Below are 22579 nucleotides of genomic sequence, written 5' to 3' on the forward strand. Positions count from 1 at the left end.
AAAACTGTTTTTAATGTACTTTAAATTGTTGTGGCCCACTCTGGGACCATAGGGTGAAGAGCAGCAGAATGATAATGCACATATAGGAGTGAGCTGTTTAAGTGCTAAATGATGTCCAGAGTAGCATCAGATCAAAAAGATGGGAGGAAGGCTAAGGAACCTTTGCCCTTGATGACAAACACGTTTGTAAACTGACTTGGCTTGAGCAAGCTTCTCTGTAAATGCCATGCCTAATTGCTTCAGGAAAGCCTCTGACTTTGATTTTGGAATGAGGTTTGTTTTCCGGTAATAAAGCTCTGTTGGGCCTACTGGGTGGATGCTAAATATTAAATCGATGTATTCATGTACAGTATTCTTAGATTTAAAAATAAATGTGTTTGAAAAACTTGGATCCTATTTTGTGTGTTTGTACATAAAAATAATGCTTGACCTATGCAACATTTATAAAACTAGCTACCAAAGATTAAAGCATACATTGTCTTTTATCTTCCAGACTCCTCCAGGCTGTTTTGAAGTTTCTGGATAAAAAGAAGCTGCAAGTTGCACTTTAAACTATAAACAGAAAAGATCCTTCACACTCCTGAAAATGGCAGACCTTCAGAATTGTGACTTTTGCTCTCTTAATCCTCTTGAACTGTTTGAACAAGTGACTGCACAAGGAGAAAAAGTCAGATCGCTAAAAGCTGAGAAAGCACCAAAGGTAAAATTGTATTTCATTAACTGAACTCTTAGCAATATTAGTTTTCCAGTTAGAATTTTATTTTAGTAGAATCTAGTTATGCAACTTTCTTAGATAGATGATGATAGATAGATAGATAGATAGATAGATAGATAGATAGATAGATAGATAGCCTTTTAATAAAACTGAATTTCTACATCTACAAGCTCCATTAAAAGGGGGGGTGTTTGTTTTTTTAAAAAAGGTAGCTATCTCACAAAAACAGTAATTTCTAAGTTCCTTGGTTGAGACTTTTAATATATAAGGGGTTGATCTAGAGTGTCCCTTCCAGAAGCAGAAGAGCTCCTTCTGGTTGGTGAAAGGATTGAGATCCAGTGGGCATGCCTACTGGAGGAAAACGGGGAGAGGCTTTTTGCCTCAGTTTCCCCCTTCTGCCTCCTGCATTACCCCCATACTGTTCTAGGGGGTCCTTCAACCCTCTGGAACACTTTTCAGACTGCAAGGGGAAGGTGGGCTTGGCAAAAATATATTCTCTTCCCACCTACTCTTTTTGCCAGTGGGAGTGTTCTGTGTCTGAGTCCAAAATCATTTAAAATTGCCTTCTGAATCAACAAAGGGTCTCTCTAGTCCAGGATCATATTTTCTATGGTGTTTATCCAGATATATTGGGATAACAGTGCAGTAGTCCTGCCATGCTGTTTCCACCCCAGCCCTACATGTCCAGCAGTAAGAGCTCTGAATCAGGATGTTTCATTTGACTCCTCATGGCTAATGTCCATTAATAAGCCCACCTTCTATGAACGTGCCTGGTGTGTGTTTTTTATAAAACTTGTTGTTTGTGGCCCATGTTTTAGTAATGTATTTGATAGGCTAATTAGTTCCCTGGTTGTATTTTCAGGGCATTTTAGATTAGCGATAGGTTAGAGACATGGGAAAGAATGCAGTTGAGTGTTGAACAAAGGGCTAAGCCAATGGGAAACAGTGGAAAAGTTGAGTTTTCAGGTGGGATTTGATAGCAGCAGATAGGGGTGGTTAGGGTAAGTCTGTAAAGGAAATATTAGCTTCTCTGCACATTTAAGAACTCTTTCAAGTCCTACAGAGCCCCTACAAGGTAAGTAAATATTTGTATTAGTTTTGCAAGTGGAAAAGTGAAATGGAGACCTTGAGTGACGTTGCTCAAGGTTAGACAAGCAGGTCATTTGGTTTGTTTACATGGAGTTTGGAAAGCCAGCTGCTTCATCTCTCTGCCCCATCCACTTTCGTCTTCAACCTGTTATTCATTCTCTCATTCATATATATGTATGTATGTATGTATACACACACAAAAAAAACAACCACACACGATTTCATGCATATAGAACATTTCCTATTCTGTATAATGTAGCTGCAAGGCCACAGCTTTCTGCATTTTATTAACCTGAACACTGCCTTGTGTGTGTTTTCTTCTTTCACCCCAGGATGAAATTGATACAGCAGTTAAGTTGTTACTTTCATTAAAACTGAGCTATAAAACAGCAACAGGTGAGGAATATAAACCAGGTTCCCCTCCAACAGACTTCACTCCAGTCAGTAATGGTCCAGGAGACACAGAAGATAATGATTTTGTAGACCCTTGGACAGTACAGACATCCAATGCAAAGGGAGTGGATTATGATAAACTTATAGGTACGTGGTGTTCTGTCCATTTTTAAAAGATTTTAAAAATCTATAATATAACATACTCTGTCTGCTGCATTTTTGTCATGATGTGCTCAGATTAAACAAGTTTTCCATTGTGCTCAAGTGGCCCTTTCTATTTCCAGTTTTTGAGAGGCAGTATTGCTGCCTAACACCATTTGTCTTCAAACCCTTCTTGTGGGTTTCCTGGAGGTTTCTCACAAGCCACAGTCAGAAGCAGAAGGCTGAACTAGATATTCCTCAGACTTGATCTATCTGGTCTTATGTTCAGCATTGCCTTAAAAGTCTGTCTTAAGGAAAGAATGAAAGAATGAGAAATTTCAGAGGGTGATTTGTGCTTCTAGGGCAGCAGTCAAAAGCACACTAACTAGAGAATATGAACCATTGAATCTGATGGCACTTACCTCTGAATAAACATTCTAAAGGTTGCACTATAACTCTGATGGCTTTTACTGAGAATGAAGTAGCTCAGTTTGAAAAGGGGATCAGGAATCTGATTAAAGAAGAGTGTAGATGTAGTTTTGTACATTTTTGTAGACATTTAAGGGTAATGGTAAGCCAAAATATTTAACAATTCCCTTGTTTTTATTTGGAGTGGTGGGATCATGTTGCTATGCTGTATTGCTAATTCAATGGTGATTTAGATAGCAGCATATCACTGCTGAATGTATCTATAATTTTATATTGTATTTTTACCTATACAGTGTACCCTTGGGTTGCAAACGTGATCCTTGCGGGAGGCACATTCGCAACCCGCAGCGCCACGTCTGTGCATGCGCGGGTTGCGAATCTGCACATGCGCAAAGCGCTGAAACCCAGAAGTAACCTATTCCAAATACCGTACTTTTGGGTTTGGCGCGGTGCGCAGCCCGAAAACACACAACCCGAAGCATCTGTAACCCGAGGTATGACTGTACTGTACTATGTGAATATGCTTTAAGTCACTTGAAGACCTTTTTGTGTAACAAGCAACTAAATAATAATAAAAATAGTAGTAGTAGTAGTAGTAGTAATAATAATAATATCTATTGCCCATTTTGGTTGTCTTCAGTTCGATTTGGCAGCAGCAAAATTGATAAAGACCTCATCAACCGAATAGAAAGAGTTACTGGGCATAAACCACACCACTTCCTACGCAGAGGAATCTTCTTTTCTCATAGGTAAGTAGGTTTAATTTCTGGTTTGTCAGCCTCTTTCACACTTTGTACAGTTGTACCATGTACTATTTCACATACATCTCTGCCAGAGAAAGCAAAAGCCAACTTTCTTGTGGGGTGAATGGTAAAGGAGTCTTGCATAATTCTTTAAATTGCATAGCTGGGGTGTATTTCCACTGCATGCAAGCCCCAGTTGCACTATTTAAATTACAATATTTTCCTTAAAACACAAATTGTAGTCACAAAAATGACATGTTGCCTTCTTTGGCGCTTCTCATGCTTTTTTCATTTTGTCAAGCTCATCTTTTAAAAAGTCAAACTCTGTATCTTTACTTTTCTCCAGAGATATGAACCAAATTCTTGATGCCTATGAAAATAAGAAGCCATTCTACCTATACACCGGCAGAGGTCCCTCAGCAGAGGCAATGCATGTTGGTCACCTTATCCCATTTACTTTCACAAAGTAAGTAACTCTGGAAGTATATAACATTTCATATTATATATTTGCTACTCGTTTAAGACAACATACAAAGCACTAGACAATCAGAACCTGTGATTCAAAGAATTGGGGCTCAGATCCATGAATGGAAGGAAATTTATGGATTAGTTCTTCTTTCCCCTTTTGCCTATTCAAATGAACCTGGTGATTTGGGGGGGTCCTCTTGAAGACCATGGAATGATGCACAGGGGTGGGCATTTAGGGGGAGTTTGCAAAAAAAACACACACACACACAACCCGGCAGAGGCACCTTTTGTAAGCAGAAATAGGGCTGCAATTGCTACTGTAACTCATGAATAGGCTGGGCAATGAAACAGCTGCCAAATGTGAATCCCTTCCTTTCTCTCTGATTCTCTTTTTTAAAAAAAAAATAATATTTATTAAAATTTTAAAGGTTACAGAAAGAAAAAGTAAAAATACCACATTAAACAAAAACAAAACAACACACCATATGAAAAAACAGAAAAATAAGGTCCATTAAACAGAAACAAAAACGCAAAGAAAAATACAGCAAATCTTCTCATTACTTATCTTTCATTAGCTTATTTCCTTGACCTCCTCACACCTCCCTTTTATCCATTTCAGCAAATCCTTTCCCTCTTTTAAAATTTTAGTCCTATAAATTATCTTAATATAATGTAACTTTACTTTTCCTCCTTTCACCAATTAACAGTGTTATTCCCAAATCCTTTATATCATTCCTGCTAAAATCATATAATATTATTCCAACATCCTTCTAACAGTTATTAATTTTACAATGTTTCTGTAAATAGTCTTTAAATTTCTTCCAATCTTCCTCCACCGACTCTTCTCCCTGGCTCTTTCTCTCTGATTCTCAACTTTGACACCTCTGTTTTCTTCGCTCCAGCCCCCACTTGCCCTATGCAGCATGGCCAATGGCCAGGGATTACATGAGATGCACTCCAACAATGCCTGGAAGACCACATCTGTGCCCTCCCCCAAACAGCACACCCCTTTAGGACACTGGGCGACCTTGGGCAGATTTCATTATCCTATTATTTGAGTTCATGGCAGTGGCTTCTGTGTACATGGGAAACAAGTTACCTCTGCTCAGCTAGGAGAGATCATTCTCTACAACAGCATTGGATAACGTCTGGCCCGTGGTCCCTGAGGCTGTTTTGGCCAAGCCACACCCACCTGCCCTACAACCGATGCCATATATGATGTCAGGTGTGGGGCTGGGAAAGATGTGGTTGAGCAAAAGGGTACTGGCAGGCACCACTGATCTGTAGCGCCTTCAAAGCCCTTTGCACAGTACTTTGCAAGCACTGACAACCAGTTGATCATCAAGGCACGCAAACCACATGGGGAAACATTTGATACCATTGTTATGTCAGGTAATTGGCAAGTGGGTGCACCCATCCATCAGGCTTGCCCTTCCAGGGATAGGGAGGTTAAAAATCTGACCTCCTGGCCAGATCCATCTCCCCACCCTTGTCTGTAACATTGTTCTCTGTCTTACCTGCCACAAAAATAAGCACCTTGAACTAGGTGACAGACGTCACCGTAATAAATGTACAGATGTGGATGAGCAGAAGAACCAAGGTAACAACACAGAGAAATGTAAATGTTTCTGCAGTTCCACTCTGCAGCATCCGAAAGAACAAAGGGGCTGCCCAGGGAATTCTGCTTCTGCTTCTTGATTGTAAGTTGAGAGGAAAAGAGGGTGTTTGAAGCCTTTTTTAATATACACAAAACAGAAACTAGATTCTCCTGCTGCACAAAAAAATGACAGAAAACACATAATGGGACAAGTAACATAACCACATTAATTTTTGATACAATTCAATGGCCAGCAAAACTTTACACGGATAAAAAAACTGACTGACATCAAAGATGGGCTCTTGCAATAGCTCAGTGGATTTTTTTATTTTATTTTGTGCAGGACTCCGTCAATACAGTGCCTTTTATGTGGGGCTACTGTTGGGCCTAGTCTGGTGCAAAATGCTGTGGCTAGACTATTGATGGAGGGGCAGATTATGGCCAGCACGTAACTCTGGGTGCTCAAATGCTTGCTCTGGCTGCCAGGTTCAAGGTTATTTTTATTCATTTACAACACCCTTAAAAACTTGAATCTAGGATACCACAGGGACTGCCTGATCCCTTATTTCACCACTTGATCAATAACGTTGTTGGAGGAGTCTCTGTTAGTGGTCCCCCATGACTCAGAAACGTAGCTTGTACCACAAGGAGCTTAGTATTGTGGTCCCAGTTTTGTGAAACTCATCCTGTAGAACTTTCAGCACTTACCAAAGACATTTTTAATTCTAGGACACTTATTAATTTTACAGCATCAACACATTGTTAGTCTTATTGTATTGGGTCTCCCATATACCACTGTGATTAAGCAGTGTACAAATGGTTGAAGTAAAATGAACAAATGTTCCTGTCCTTCATGCCATATCATGATCTGCTTTTGAAATCTCTTTGTTTCCCAAGCAGTTTGCTAGAAAGCACCACTCTGAAGTCCCCTTCCGCTTGTGGAACTAACTGCATGTTTCTTTGAATTCTTTCAATTTTTCTAAGTATGAATGCAGATTTAAAATATTTTTCTTGCTGTTTGCACAACCAAGATTTCGTCAAAGTAGCAGTGAAAGGAAATGCGCTTTACCCATTTCTGTGATTACATGACACAATTGCAGCATTTAGTATCCAGATAATTTGGCAGGCTTGATCCAGTCTGGAGGAGCTACTCTGCCTGCAAATTTCATCCACTTCTGCCAAATGGGGGAAAATTATAGCTGTTTTCCAACATGGAATAGAAACAAAGCCGCTTTCCCCCAGCATGGATTTGATCTCTTCTGAAGCACTTCAGATTGAGGCTAGTTGTTTTCCAAAGTGCCTGATTGAGGTTCAAATCAAATGTTGTGGACATTGCATACCCGTAGTGTGCATAACCACATCTTTAAAATAAATTGATTTAGGAGAGTCTTTGCAGCTGAGAAAACGATTCTGTAAAGTCTGTGAAAGGAATCTGAATAAATTTAATTTCAACCCAGATTGCACTATTGTATAAAGATTACCATGTTGGCTAATGATTTAACTAGAACTTACCCTAAAGCTAAATCTGTTTCATTTTTTTTAACCAGGTGGTTACAGGAAGTATTTAATGTTCCCCTAGTCATACAGATAACTGATGATGAGAAGTACCTGTGGAAGGATATGACACTTGAGAAGGCTTATCAGTGTGCTATAGAAAACATCAAGGACATTATAGCCTGCGGATTTGACATAAATAAAACCTTCATCTTTTCTGATCTGGAATATTTGGGGTACATTTCTAAGTATTCTTTGAAACTTTGCATGATCAAAAGTCTTCTGTTGTTTTCTGTGATCTCAAACTTTCTATCAAATTTAGCTGGGGTGGCAGGGGGAGATGAACCATTTTGCCCAAGATAACAAGATGCAGTACATGGCAAGGCATGACACATAATAATAATAATAATAATAATAATAATAATAATAATAATAATTGTACCCCACCCATCTGACTGGGTTGCCCCAGACAGTCTGGGCGGCTTCCAGCATATATGAAAGCATAATAAAGCATTAAACATTTAAAAACTTCCCTATACAGGGCTGCCTTCAGATGTAAAATAAGCTTTGTTCAGTAAGAAGAAAGGGAATATTACTGAAAAGTAATGCTCCTACTAAAGAAGGAAATAACAATGCCTATTTGATCACTTCTATCTGTGGAACTTGCACTTTTAGAAATGACGTATAATGTTCAATTTGCAAGGAGTCTGTCTCGACGTGGCAGCACCTGTGCTTGGGAACTCCCTGCATGTAGACGTTGGTATATTCTCATACGCACCTGCCGAAAACCTATTTCAGCAAGCCTTCCCAGAAACATAATTAAACCGCCTACATTCATTTTAAACATCTTACTGATTTTATTTGTGTTTTTACTAATTATTATTATGTAATAATAATAATAATAATAATAATAATAATAATAATAATAAAAAATTTATTATTTATACCCCACCCATCTGGCTGGGCTTCCCCAGCCACTCTGGGCGGCTTCCCAAAAAATATTAAAATACTGTAATACATCAAACATTAAAAGCTTCCCTAAACAGGGCTGCCTTCAGATGTAGTAGTAGTAGTAGTAGAGGGAGATTTGATTAAGCGGTTTTAAAAATTTCAATAAGTAAATGCATTTTTCTTTGGGTTCCATTACACCAGTTAACCCAGTGTGTCTTTATCACGCCCTCGAGCATTAAGAAAGAATCCTAGAGTGTTTGGTCATGCATATGGTTATCATATTAAGTGCCAGTAGGGGGCACAGTGCTTCTGCAACCCCTTGAGGTCATTTTAGCTTCAGAGGAAATAGGAATTTATCAAAAGGAAACCAGATCTTCAACTGAGAAGCGCTTGATTGTTTGGCAGGCCAGCAAGGAAGCTGCCTGTAGTTTTCCGTAGAGTTTTAATATTCCAGGGATTGCAGACCTGAGGACTGTAAAATGTAAAACTTTTGAGTCAATCTGGCTCCACTCCTTTTTTTTCCCTTTTCTTTTTTAAGTACACTAGTCTGGTTGGAGAGCATAATCACCGCAGTCACTGCCTTTTCTTGGTTTCATCTTAATTGTAGCCAGGGAGAGGGACTGAAAACAAAAAATTCTTTATTTACAGACGCCCACTGTAAAACAGCACCTGAGATATGGGAACGGCCATAGGTCAGTGGTAAAGCAGCACTAAATCCCCAGCGTTTCCAGGTAGGGCAGGGGAAGGCTGCTGCCTGAAATCCCATAGAACATGGGTAGGCGAACTACGGTCCACGGGACAGTCCCTCAGACAGTCCAGGAATCGTCGAATGGATCACCAGCGCACACGTTCTTTCCCTCCCTCCCTCACATGGCGGCGGCACCTCCTCCCTCCCTCCTCCTGGCTTCTCCCCGCCCTGCCTAGAGGAGGAAGGGGGCTGGGCTTTGTTGGTGACATCAGCAGTAGCACTTGAGCGGCCACCATTTTAAGCAGCCCTTTTCCGGAGCCCTTTCTGGTGCCGCTCATCGTCCCGCCGCCGCCAGGTAAGCAGCCACTGGGGCTCGTGATGCTCTTGCATCATTTCCCCCCCCAAAAAAAATATAATCCGGCCCCGCACAAGGTCTGAGGGACAGTGGACCGGCCCCCTGCTGAAAAAGCTTGCCGACCCCTACTGTAGAGCTACTGCCAGAGACAAGGCTAAGCAAGACAGGCCAGTCATCTCCATCATCCTCAGGCAGCTCCCTGGGTTCCTATCATAGAAGCAGATGGCGTTGCACAAATAAGCTTTACGTGTACTGCATGTGTTGTCTCTCTCTTGGCTTGGAAGCACATTGACTGCAAAAGTTGGTCCCTATCATTTACAAATATTCCTTTTAGGCAGCAGTTCAAAGTGACCTGGAATATTTTTCCATACGTTTTTGGTCAGAGAAACATGGTATACTTTCTTACATACAAACATCTTAACCGGGAGCAGTTAGCCTATGGCCCTCCATAGGGTGACCATTGCTGTGTTTATAATTAAATCTTTTAATTATGTTCTGTTTGTTACTTGGTTTACAGTGACAAGCCTACAAATAGCCTGGTCTGAAAGGGGCATCCCAAGAGAATTGCAGTAATTATGCATTATTTTTACTTGGAGGGAAAACAAAAGACTGCTGAGAAAGTACTGAATAAAGATAACTTACTATAGTTGTACCTTGGTTTTTGAACAGCTTAGTTCCTGAATGTTTTAGCTCCCGAAGGCCGCAAACCCGGAAGTGACTGTTCTGGTTTGCGAACTATTTTTGGAAGCCGAACGTCTAGCAGGGCTTCCGCAACTTTCGATTGGCTGCAGGAGCTTCTTGCTACCAATCAGAAGCCGTGCTCTGGTTTTCAAACGATTTGGAAGTTGAACGGACTTCTGGAATGGATTCTGTTCGACTTGCAAGATACGACTGTACTATCTTAGTGTCATAGTGATCTTTGTCAACACCTTTTTGGGGGCAGGGGAATAATAAAAATATTCCTTTGTAAATGTTCTTTAAGTATAAATAATTTGTATCTGTAGTTCTGTAAATAAATAAATAGTAGAATAGATTGTGGTGCTGGCCTGTGAATATTCCCCAGAAGACGTTATTTTCCTTGTCTAAATTTTTAGTTTTGACTCCCCTTCTTTCTCAGGATGAGCCCAGGATTCTATAGGAACATTGTTAAAATCCAAAAGCATGTGACATTCAACCAAGTGAAAGGAATCTTCGGTTTTACAGACAGTGACTGTATAGGTGAGTTCCCGATAGGTTTCTAGCAATTCATGAATAGAAGCAAAAATACAGTGGGAGTTGTGCAGCAACTATTACACTGGGCAACAATTTTTTACTTTTTGAATGTTGTCTAGATTTCTACAACTGATTTAGGGTATTTTTGCACTGCCGAATCAGGAAATGGCATCCGTTTCTCTCCATCAGGTCAGGTTTACTGTAAACTGAATGGTGGGCATTGATAAAGGTAAGTACACGTAAATTGCATGTTGCTTCACCATTTTTCAAACTTCAGGGCTTGAATTTCTGTTTCTTGGAACTCCTGGAATGCTCAGCAGCAGGGAGGTCTCTCTTCAGAGTCCAACAGTAATCAGCCATCATGACTGTGTCCCAGCGACCCTGATACCTGGTCTCATCTCTTTCATGTCCTGATGGAATCTCTCCCCCTGCTCGTCACTCATTGAACCCAGTTTCTCAGGAAACCGGTCCATATGTGAAAATAGGTAGTGCATCTTGACGCTCATGTTGCAGCCCAGGTTTCTGAAAGCAGTCAGCATGTTGTTGACAAGTTCTGCGTAGTTTCTGGCCTTATTGTTGCCAAGAAAGTTCTTCACTACCTGAACAAATGCCTTCCACGCTTCCAGTGCCACTTCGTTCATTGAGTTTCCGAACTCTGGATCTCTGATGAGCTGACAGATCTGAGGACCGCCAAAGATGCCAGCTTTCAACTTCTCCATGGTCAATCCTGGAAAAGCCTGGCACGAGTAAGTGAAGCAGTCACCATCCTTGTCCAGAGCCTTGGTGAACTGCTTGATTAAGCCAAGCTTGATGTGCAGCGGTGGGAAGAGTATTCTGTCTCTGTCCACCAGAGGGTCATTGATGACGTTCCTTTCTTTGCAAGGCACCAATTCCTCCCGCACAGGCCAGTCCTTCTTTGTGTAATGCTGAGCACTGTCCCTACTATCCCACATGCACAGAAAACATGGATACTTGGTGAAGCCAGACTGTTGTCCCAACAAAAAGTTCACCATCTTCAGGTCAACACAAATAAACCACTTATGCTGATCATAACCAATTTTCTCCAGCACATACTTCACCGCTTCATAGTTCTCCTTCAGTGTAGTCGAGTGAGCCAGGAGTATAGAGGCAAACTGGTTGCCGTTGTGTAGCAGAACACATTTCAGTGATCGCTTGCTGCTGTCAATGAACAGTCTCCAATCTTTGGGTTCGTACTGTGGCACTCCAAGCTTGAGCAGAAGCTGCACAATATCTGCACAGTACACCAAGTCCTTCTCTTCCGAGAAAAAATGGAGGTACTCTTGATGCCTGTTGTGGAAGAAGCTGATGCGAGCACTGTCAGAGAGGAGGTTTTTTTCCTTCAATCTGGATGCCAACAGTGCGGCAGAGTCCTTTGACAAGCTGAGGTCACGAACTAGATCATTCAACTCCTTTTGGGAAAATGGATGTGGAGCATCATCTTCAAGAACCACTTCTTCTTCTTCATGTCCTTCAACACTGGAGGCATCTTCGTCACTAATGTCAGGAAGTTCTCCGAAGATAGGCACTGGAATTTCATCACAATGAGCTACAGGACGACGTGCTGATTGAAGATCAGGATACTTCGTGGGGCGGCTGCCCCATTAACTTAGTTTTGATGCCCCAACTTTATGCTTTGCCGCACCAATTTATGGGAGATTTCGAGGTTTTATGACTTCAAACTGATCCCTTTTTGACATAATCACCCAGAACTATCGGACCCGAATACTTCTTGTCATTAAAATAATCATTTCCAATCAAAACAATTATTTGACATGGCATTTTACCCCCACCAACTTCTTCTAAGATGCTCCACACAAGCGTACATGTGAACAAAAACATAAAAAAATACATGTGGCCATAGCTCAAAAACTTGACCTGATTGTGCAAAACCAATGTGATTTTTGGATTCAGCGCACCAGATTCATCCTAAATCAACTGAAAAAACGCAGACAACAAATTTGTTGTTGACCAGTGTTATCAAAGAATCAGGGTCACTCTCAGCCTAACCAAGGTTGTTGTGATAAAATGGAGGGTGGAAAACCTTGTCAGTCACCCTGAACCCCTTGAAGGAAGCACAAGATTAAAATTCCATCAGTAAACATACTGGGAAATTTTTTGTCCTTGTTAAATTGTGGAATAGCTGGTGCTGGCACTCCAGTCCTAGGTGCGCTTTTGTCAGCTGCCTCAGAGCGACTCACAAAATGAAGTCTAAAGCCATTAGCTTGCTGCTGAAAGCAAACTCACAAATGTGTGTGATTTGTTCCCTTCCAGGGAAAATCAGTTTTCCTGCTATTCAAGCAGCTCCATCCTTCAGCTCATCATTTCCACAGATCTTCAACAACAAGAGCAACATTCCGTGTCTGATCCCATGTGCAATTGACCAGGTAGGAAACTCTTCTTTTTAAAATCTTTTAAAACACTTCCATTAAATCTATTGCCGCTGGCCAAAAAGCTGTATAATTACCGGAGCTCGATGAGTTCTGCATATCTCTTAATTGCATCCTATAATTATATAGCTTTGGATCGTAAGATAACTTAAAGAACGAATGCTTCCCTTTCCTCTTGCAAGGTTCAGCAATGCTTAAAAAAAGCACTTCTTCACACAACACATAGTTAAACTGTGACAGTTGCTCCCACAGGCGGTCATGAGGACCACCAATTGGGATGGCTTCAAAAGAGGATTATACAAATTCATGGAGAATAGGGTTACTGATGGCTGCTAGCCATGATGGCTGTGCTCTGCTGCCTCTGTTGGACACAGTAATGCTTCTGAGCACAATTCAAAGTGTTGGTGCTGACCTTTAAAGCCCTAAACAGCCTCGGTCCAGTATACCTGAAGGAGCGTCTCCACCCCTATCGTTCTGCCCAGACACTGAGGTCCAGCGCTGAGGGCCTTCTGGCGGTTCCCTGGCTGCAAGAAGCCAAGTTACAAGGAACCAGGCAGAGGGCCTTCTCGGTAGTAGCACCCACCCTGTGGAACGCCCTCCCACCAGATGTCAAAGAGAGAGAAAGCTACCAGACTTTTAGAAGACATCTGAAGGCAGCCCTGTTTAGGGAAGCTTTTAATATTTAATAGACTACAGTGGTACCTCGGGTTACATATGCTTCAGGTTACAGACTCCGCTAACCCAGAAATATTACCTTGGGTTAATAACTTTGCTTCAGGATGGGAACAGAAATCGTGGTGTGGCAGCAGCGGGAGGCCCCATTAGCTAAAGTGCTGCTTCAGGTTAAGAACAGTTTCAGGTTAAGTACGGACCTCCGGAACGAATTAAGTACTTAACCTGAGGTACCACTGTATTGTATTTTAATATTCTGTTGGAAGCCACCCAGAGTGGCTGGGATAACCCAGCCAGATGGGCGGGGTATAAATAATAAATTGTTGTTGTTGTTATTTATTATATCAGTTGGTAGAAACCATTGGAGGGGAGAATGTTCTTGTGCTCAAACCCTGCTTGCTGGTTTCCCACAGGCAAACCATTCAGCCACTGTGAAAACAGGAGGCTGGACTAGATGAGCCATTGGCCTTATCCAGGGGGCTCCTCTTACGATTTAACAAATAACAAGACGTCGTTCTCTGTTCCCGACAGCAAATCATCAGTTCAGAGCTTCACCAGGTTCAGCTTATCTATTGTGCCTTAGGCTTTCTCTTTGCTATGTAGTATTTTGCATCACTTGAACTCACACAGCAAACAACTGTGAATCATTGGTTTTCCGCTTCGCACACAAGCCTGTTCCTGCTTGTTGTTTTCCAGGATCCCTACTTCAGAATGACGAGAGACGTGGCCCCTCGGCTCGGCTTTTCCAAGCCAGCGTTGCTGCATTCTGTCTTCTTTCCAGCCTTGCAAGGTGCACAAACAAAAATGAGCTCGAGTGACCCCAACTCCTCTATTTTTCTCACTGACACACCCAAGCAAATAAAAACAAAGGTAAGAAAACAAAAGTCGGCAGTGTATACAATTATTTTTCATCACACCACCTTACTTTTACAAACCGCTTACGAAATTTCTTTGTTTCCTTGCACAGTTTGTACCATAACAAATATCTGAAGCTAATCAATATTCTGAAGCTGGCTGGATCACACACACAGTGAGCTCCTTGCACTCTCCGATAAACTAGATGTAATATTTAATGTACTAAACATCCTGTTTGCTCATCTGGCACAGGCCTGGGGCTGACGTCAATGTTCACCTGGTGGTGTCACTATTTAAAAAATAATAATACATGCTTTTAAAAGATTGACACCTTGTGATGTAAATCAAGCTACCAGAACTCGTTTTGTCCTAGGCACCAGAAATCACTTGCTACAAGGTGGCTGTTGCTAGGCAAGCCAAGCTTAATGCATCAATCTGTGTTGAAGCTGCTGTGGTTTGTAATCTCAGACCGCCTGGCTCTGAATGGACAAGTCAACTCTCCTCTTGAAACATGGTTCATTTAGTGTGTTCCAACATGAAGTCTGCAGACCCCTGAAGGCGATCCAGCATGACTCTTTGCCAGGGAAGTGCACCGGGTGTGTTGCAGTGTGGTACATGGATAAAGAATTAAGCACAAAGCAAAGGTTTAACAAGACAAAACAAAGGTTTAACAGGACAAAACATGATTTCTTGGCTTTTTTCTGAAATACCTTCAGGTTACGTCACATGCTGTTGCCCAAATGCCAGATATATCCTCCCAGAGAATTTAAGAGCAAACTTGCCAGTCAGTTTCAGATTGCCATCTCATGACAAATAATTTTTTTATCATTCAGCTGTTTAATAATGGATAGAGGTAGGAGTTTTGCTTTGGCATTAGGTAGGGCTTCCCTTATTTTGTGACATGAGAATCCAGTGTGTTGCATGAATCTCTTATGCAGAATTCCAGTACTTATCAGGCTCGTGTGTGCGTGTGTGTGTGTGTGTGTGTGTGCATACACATACCCTTTGGCATAATGCCATATGCTTACTCATTTTACTGTATTGTATTAATTTATTCCCCAGCTTTCATTACACCCTGCAAAAAGCTTATAAAAAAATTAATCTCAAAATAAAAGGCCCCTAAAAACCATTATATAAACCCGTGTGTGTGTGTGTGCGTGCACGCGCGCACGCACACACACACACACACACACACACACTTTTAGTCATTCTGGCCTGCCACTTAACCATAAGTTGTCCCACAGATGATCAAAAAACCATGTCGTGTTTCTTGAATGTTTAGCTTGTTTTCCAGCTGCTTGTCCTTTGTAATTTGGTGAGCATCTAGGGTAGGGTGCTCAAATAAACCATAGTTAAGGAAGGGTACTAAGATCACAGTTAAATCCTAGTTAAAACACAGCAAGGTTTGTAAAGCAAAAAAAAATTTCACATCAAGATTTGTTGGCGCTAAGCAAGCCATGCTTAAGCTTCTGAGCAGGAGTAACACATAACAGCCATGGTATAATAAACTAGGCCATGGTGGTATACTATGTCCTGGATTATTTGAGCGAGCTGAAGAATGATGTGTTGACAACCTCTACATGAACTTGATGACCTCTGGACTTTTCAAGCATTATGATTCTTGGAGTTGCTCCATGACAATCCCTTCTGACTGGATTTGCAGAATTTCTTTATGTATAGTTAAAAATAGCTCAGATTGTAGACCAGAGCTAGCCTGCTGAAGTCCTTGGATCTCTATTCCAGATCAATAAGCATGCCTTCTCTGGTGGCAAAGACACAGTGGAAGAGCACCGGAAATATGGGGGTAACTGTGATGTGGATGTGTCCTACATGTACCTCACCTTCTTCCTCGAAGATGATGACAAATTAGAACAAATCAAGCAGGTAATTCTTATCTCTCTCCCCCCCCTCCCCCAGTGAGATGCCTCACTACCCAGATAAAAGCACATAGGCAATCACGATTTTGCAATAGCAGCTCAACAGATTTTATTCCCCCCTTCCTGGCAGTCCTCTATATCTTCCTCTCCTGGGTCCAAATTGACTAGCAAGTTCTGGGTGTGGGCTTCGTTGTGTGTGTAGCTTGGTTGAAAGAATGGAAGCCACATAAGCACTCTCAAAACGATGGTAGCAGAGGCAGTAGCTATCATCTGTCTCAGAGAATGTCTATTATTCCTACACAGTGGGAGAGAGCCTGTGTTAGTCATACTCAGGCTAGACTTCACATCTTCACCCAGCTTTGATGGCAGACTGCACTCGCTGCAGTTGCCAGGCAGAGGCTGAGCATCAGGAAGACCCAATTATGTTCTGCTCTTATTTGATCCTGTTTGTGCATGCAGTTGAAACATTTTTAGGGCCTCCATTTAGCTGTGTTGGCAGCGAGTTGATGCTTCCTTCTATGCTCTGTAAATTTCCCATGAAAGAAGAATGTACAATCAGTATACAAATCACCCAGGGGAAAAATTGCAGACTTTTCATCATGGCGGGTTGTTGAGGCATCAGAACCCATCCTTCACGCCTGCATTAAAAGGGTAGGGAAGTCCACAAAAGGTATGCAACGTTTTGTACTAGTGCAATAATTAGCCCTAGTGCAAATGGATACCCCTCTCTCCATGCACACCATCACCAAATCTGCTCCAGAGGGTTAGGAGGAAACCCGGAATAGATTTGGGGCATGCATGGGGGGCGGAGAGGAGAACTTTCCATCACGCACAAAGAAATCCTCACACTGACACAGTATTCACCTTTGTGCTACATTGAATGCAACCCCATCCTTCTTCTTCTATGCTCTGAACACAACGCAGTGGCTTAAAGTAAGAGGCAGCTAATCTCTGCAAAGTGTTCCTCAGTAAGTGCCCTTAGGAGTAATAATAAAAAAGTCCTCACTGAGTCATCAGCTCAAACCTCTAGGCCTTAAACCAGGATCCTCTGTGCCTAAAATTTTCCCTTTCTATGGCAGCTCGAGAGATATGTCAGGGGGAATGATGTATGTAATTAAGACAAACAGATTGCTTTGCTTGCCAGCAGCTGTTCCTTCCAGGAGACTTGCAGGAGGGTTCTTTCCCCCAGATGTTACCAGATATGACCCAGGCATTCTCTTTGCAGGCCTATACAAGTGGAGCACTGCTGACAGGAGAACTCAAGAAGGCGTTGATTGAAACACTGCAGCCCTTGATCGCTGCTCACCAGCAAAGGCGAAAGCAGATCACCGATGAAATAGTGAAGGAATTTATGACTCCGCGGAAGCTGGCGTTTGATTACTAATTACAGAAGTGCATGTTGATTTATCAGTACACATAGAGCACACTTGATTGGTGTTGCCCTAGCCTCTCGTCTGCCGCCTCTCCCTAACAACGTACCTCTCTGCTTCTAGCAAGTTATTTTCAAAGTTGCCCTCCGTTGTCACCAGTGACTTTGGGAATATGTAGTTTGTGTTTGGAAAAAACAGACATTGGCCTAGGACTTCATTTGACTAATTACGGGTTAGCAAGATAACCCGATCACCTGGAAAAGAGATGCGTTGTCAACAAGAGGACCCTATTTCACGGAACGCAATATTAAGAAAAACGCTGATTACAAAGGTGGTGCAATGCCAGATTCTGCTACCATGGGAGCTGTGATAGGCATGTTTTTACATCTAGCAGCTGTGCCTGTTTCAAAGATAAACTAAACTCTTCCATCCAGAATATACATTTGTCTTTGTTTTTTCCTTTTTTGGTTGTTTAGTTACAGTGGACATGATTGCAATTTGGCCTTACCAAAAGCACGGTCCACTTGTTACAAGCTGGTTGAGAGGGAGCTTGGGACCATCTCATCCAAGTCAAGCTGCTCCTTCTGCCATCACCATTCTGACCAGTGTGATCTCTGCAGCAGGAACCTCTTTCCTGTGAGTGGAGGCTCCCAGTGCAACTTGGAACCTTGATCAGTCAGGGTTGCAAATTGCACAGGCAGCCTCACCAATTCAGACATTCTACTGAGCACAATCAGTGGTGATGGTGGAAGCAGGAGAACGAAACTTTTATTTCATAGCTAAAGGTGCAGCCCTGAGCCCCTTTTCAACATGCTTGCCCTCCACAAGCGAGTAGTGTGTGAACTAAAGACCTGCTGTGTTTCTAATAGCCTGGCGAGTTTCATTTGGGCAGTCACTTACATCTCAGTGGTTCTAAGAACATATGATGGTTGGTTGATGAGTCTTTCTGCAAATGATACCTGGCTAGTATCTATAAGTTGTCTATACTGGACTTTTGGGGGTTTTGTCAAGCCCAGCAAGCAAATTGTTACTCGTTTTTGCCCTGCAAAGCAAGGGAAACTAATAATAATAGCTATTATTTCTCAGGGGCAGCATGGACTGCTAAGAGATTATCACAGTAGAGACAGTGTATAAAAACCAAGCCTTTCTGATAACTGGGAAGTTAAAAATCGCCAAGCAATGCTGTGACATCAGCAATGTGGCTGCAAGACAAAGGACATCTTTGTTTCTGTGTTTATATTGTTGAGATTAAGAGCTGGTTATCTCTCTCTCTCTTTGTCTCTCTCTCTCTCTCTCTCTCTCTCTCTGTTGTTCATATAATCTTTCAGCATGAATTAGTCCACAAACTATAACCCTCATTGAGTATTTCCTACACAACAGGTTCTCAGGTTTGTGATGCAAGCAGAAACAAAAGCTTCCTGTTTCCATTTTTGTCTTCTTTAAGTAGTGAGCATTAGATACGGCATGAATCCACAGTTCATTGGAACTCTGCATCAGTAGAGATCTGCTATTTGGGTTATATGCATCGGACCTGTATTCCATGCACTGAAAGCACACTGCGCCAACCTAATATTTCTTTGCTAGTTACAATCAAACTAGTTGAAGGTTGAGGTGCCACAACAGGTGAGTGTGGATGGGAAATTGCAACTGGAGCATTGTGACCTGCCATACGTTCTTGTAGCAAATCATGTTGGTGTGTCTGGTTCATGAGCTTTTGTCTTTTGTTTCGTTTTTGTTAACAATGGTGCAGCTAATCAAAGAGAGTTTATTTTTGAAAAGTGCTAAGAAGGGCTACAGTGAATCCAGCCCTGCTCAGACATCTTGCACAGCAGCTTACGAATGCTGGTGTAAAGGGAATTGTTTATTAAACATGCATAGCAACTGTACAAACTGAAACCATACGCAATAAAAACAGGGAGATCTTGCAGAACAAAGGCTGTTTTTGCCGTTATTACCTAGTGTATAGACTTGTGCATTTTTGTGTGAGCACTCAGAAGATGCAAATATTATCAGATGTTGCACATAAATATAGGCTGGTGGAAATCACTTTAAATTTGGTTAGGGGACACTTCTAATACAATAATACAATACGATAATCTTTATTGTCATTGTCCCATACAGAACAACAAAACTTTTACTGAGCTGTTTGTGGAGCAGACGCTATATGAAGCAATATTTGCTCAGGTCACCGCAAACTCATGGGCCAGATGGACTTGCATGTTCTTGTTGAGGACTGTACAGTTTCTAATGGTATAGTACAGCGGTTCATTAAAATGCTGGAAACACTTTCCAATGAGCTACACGTTCAAGGGTGCACCCTCAGTTCATGCGGGGGCACAATTGGGCTACATCCTTGCCCATTGTGAACTGAGAGCATGACCTCAAACAACCTTAGGTCCCTAGGTCATTGGCCAGGCTAGCTGGGGGTATTTGGAGTCTGAGCCCAGCAAGGGCTGGGGCCCCAAAGCTGGAGCAGTGCATATCAGGGAAGTTCGATAGCGGTGCCCCTGCTGTCTTTTTCAGGAAACCTATTTGCTGTTATTCATCAAAAAACTTTTCCTGAGCTTCTGAGTAGCTCCAGGAATTCCCAGTGCACAGCCTGAAAGTCACTGCTGCACAGGAAAGGCATCTCAACAGGAAACGAGCAGTAAAACCAGATCACATGGCTGAATCAAGAAATTCAGTTCTATCACCTGTGTACTGGAGGAAAATAATGGGTTTTTACCCTAAAATGTGGGTTAGTTTCCCGGTGTTGTTCTCAGCACTCCTTTAAGAATTGTCACAGTAAGATTTTAATACATTTGAGCTTTAACAAAATAAAATTACACTCTAAACTCACTGTTTACAATCAATATCGCTCTCTCTCTCTCTCTCTCTCACACACACACACACACACACACAAAACCATGTGTATCTACTTGCCAACTTAAGATAACACAAAACTTAAGAGTCCACGAAAGCTCACGCCTGCAGCAGACAAATACAGCTTCCCTAATGAAAATTGGGGAAAGCAGGGTAGAGAACGACAGTTTCACATAATTTAATGTGAACCACCTAGCACTGTTTTTGCAAAGGTTTGCCTAAGGGTAGTTCCAATTGCCTGAGCATGCCGTGATGCTCTAATCCAGCATGCCAAATTCCCTTAGTGCTCACAAAAGCCAGTTCCCCTTGCAGAGCTTGTAAAAAAGCACTTGTCTGGGAATGAATGAGATTGCAATGGCATAAATGGGAGAACAGAATTAAAAGTGCCGACTTTTCCTTGTCAAGCAAAGCATGTTGTAAATGGAAGGCCATTAATAGCCTTTCATGCAACATGTGCCTTCCCACTGCAAGCTGCAGTTTTCCAGCAAAGCAATTCTTGGACATGGAATGTTACATGTGGTGTCTTGTTTCTGCCGGTGGCCTTGAGCTTTTCGTGCATCTCTGGTGAACAGCTCTATTGTTTGTTCAGTAACGAGTAATTTGGGGTCAATGAAATGTTTAGAACATCAAACTCTTCCATTGCCCATCACTGGCAAATCCAGATCTCTGTATGTGTTCGTTTTTCCTTCTGTCTTTACACTTGCAAATTTTTAGCTTTAAGCAACTTCAGGCAGCGATAGTCATGTGCACCTGTTTCTAAAGTGAGGCGTCCATGTCTGGATATGGAAAACAGATGAACCCAGAATTAAATCAGGGATGGAGAACCTTTTTTCAGCAGGAGGACCACACTCCTTTCTGAGCAACCTTGTAAGGGCCAGCGGCCAGTGATGGGTGGGGTCAGAAGCAAAGGTGAGCAGAACAGTGTATGTGTGCAATGAATATTAAGTTATTATTAAATTTATATACCATCCTTCATCAAGGGACCACAGGGTGGCTTACCTGGGCCCCCAGGTCTTCATCTGGGGCCCTCAGAGCGCCCCTCCAAAGAATGTTCAGCAAGTGACAACAAGGGCAGGGCCTTTTCAGTTGTGGCTTCCTATCTGTGGAATGCCTTCCCAAGCCTGGTGCCAGCATCCTTTCCACACCAGATGAAAGGTAAAATCTCTCTTCTCCCAGGCATCTGAAGGATTGTCGTGTTGCTCGATGATACGTCTTGCTTCTGACTTTTTTTTTTTTTTTTTTTTTTTTTTGCTGCTCCTGTTTTGCTGGGTCTGTTCCATGGGTCTTTGTATGGTTTTTATTGCAATGCGATGTTCTTTTTTTCAGAGAATATGTCATGCTTTATGTCAGTTGCTTAGGGACTCTCTATGTAGCAAGTGCAATGCAAATCGAATAAATAATAATAATTTCTCAATGCACAGACGGCTTTCTCGAAAGAAATTCGGTTGAGCATTCCAAAAGGAAAAGACCGCTTTGGAGAGATGATATTGCAGTGAAGCAGCCTTTGCCAACCTGGTGTCCTCCAGGTGCAGGGATGGGGGAGCCTCCAGCACAGAGGGCAACTGTGGCCCTCCAGACCTCTCTGTTTGGCCCTTGAGACTTTCTAGACCACGCCCCTCTCTGGTCACACCCCTCTCCCTAGGCCACACCCCTCACTGGTCCTTGACTGTTTTTGCCTGGCTGGAATGTGTCCTTCAATTATAATAATGCCCCTTGAATGCCTGGATGGAAGATAGAGAGGGGTGCACAACTGTGTGTAGAAACTACCCTACTGTACAAAGATGAATTTAGCATTCGTTGTCCCACCCCTGTTTGTATGTGGCCCTCTGATGGCAAAGGTTCCCCGGCCCAGCTCTCGAGGATGCCAGCTAGCGAAGGCTGCAATGCGCCCTTTATTTCATCCAGCGTTCGCCTAGCCTAAGCACACCTTCGTAAGTAAAGAACACCATCATATTTGCAGGGAAAGCGCGTATGGAGTTTAGTCCAAGGCCTTTGAAGAGGACTCTCACCCCCTCTTCTCTTACGCTGTCCCTCACGCAGTGTACTAATCCGGAGTATCTGCGCACGCCCTCGCCATCCACCTGCATCCGGGATTTGATGACATCCATTGGGGTGGCCGTGCCCCAGGCCAGGACTCCAGCGCAGCCTCCAGAAAGAAGCACAGCCCATAAGTCTGCAAAACGTAATTATAAGCAGCGTTAAACTGACAACGAGATAGGTTTGCAGAGGAGAAATGGGCATTGCTCTTTAATTAGAATGC

General features: G+C 42.3%; 2 protein-coding genes across 4 annotated transcripts in view; one reads left to right on the forward strand and one right to left on the reverse strand.

The window, feature by feature from the left end:
* Nucleotides 1-493: 493 nt before the first annotated feature.
* Nucleotides 494-17895, forward strand: WARS1 (tryptophanyl-tRNA synthetase 1). The gene is made up of 10 exons (XM_079948936.1): nt 494-700; nt 2137-2344; nt 3408-3516; nt 3857-3976; nt 7123-7305; nt 10181-10281; nt 12568-12680; nt 14052-14225; nt 15954-16094; nt 17313-17895. Exons 1-10 carry the CDS (start codon nt 587-589, stop codon nt 17469-17471), a joined length of 1422 nt encoding a protein of 473 aa, XP_079805062.1. The 5' UTR covers nt 494-586; the 3' UTR covers nt 17472-17895.
* A 1402-nt stretch (nt 17896-19297) lies between these two features.
* Nucleotides 19298-22579, reverse strand: part of SLC25A47 (solute carrier family 25 member 47) — a 40870-nt gene continuing 37588 nt past the window's right edge. For all 3 annotated transcript variants that reach the window (XM_079949447.1, XM_079949445.1, XM_079949446.1), the window contains one exon: nt 19298-22492. In XM_079949447.1, the coding sequence (XP_079805573.1) occupies nt 22212-22492 (281 nt within the window). In that variant the 3' untranslated portion in view covers nt 19298-22211. The remainder of the gene's footprint in view (nt 22493-22579) is intronic.

Source organism: Podarcis cretensis (assembly GCF_951804945.1).
Source record: "Podarcis cretensis genome assembly, chromosome: 1".
Taxonomy (NCBI): Eukaryota; Metazoa; Chordata; class Lepidosauria; order Squamata; family Lacertidae; genus Podarcis; species Podarcis cretensis.

Bases quoted from the DNA above. Each gene is read 5' to 3' on its own strand.
- WARS1 (XM_079948936.1), top strand. From the start codon at position 587: ATGGCAGACCTTCAGAATTGTGACTTTTGCTCTCTTAATCCTCTTGAA. The intron at 3,517-3,856 runs GTAAGTAGGTTT...ACTTTTCTCCAG, and splicing joins GGAATCTTCTTTTCTCATAG to AGATATGAACCAAATTCTTG. The intron at 14,226-15,953 runs GTAAGAAAACAA...TCTCTATTCCAG, and splicing joins CCAAGCAAATAAAAACAAAG to ATCAATAAGCATGCCTTCTC.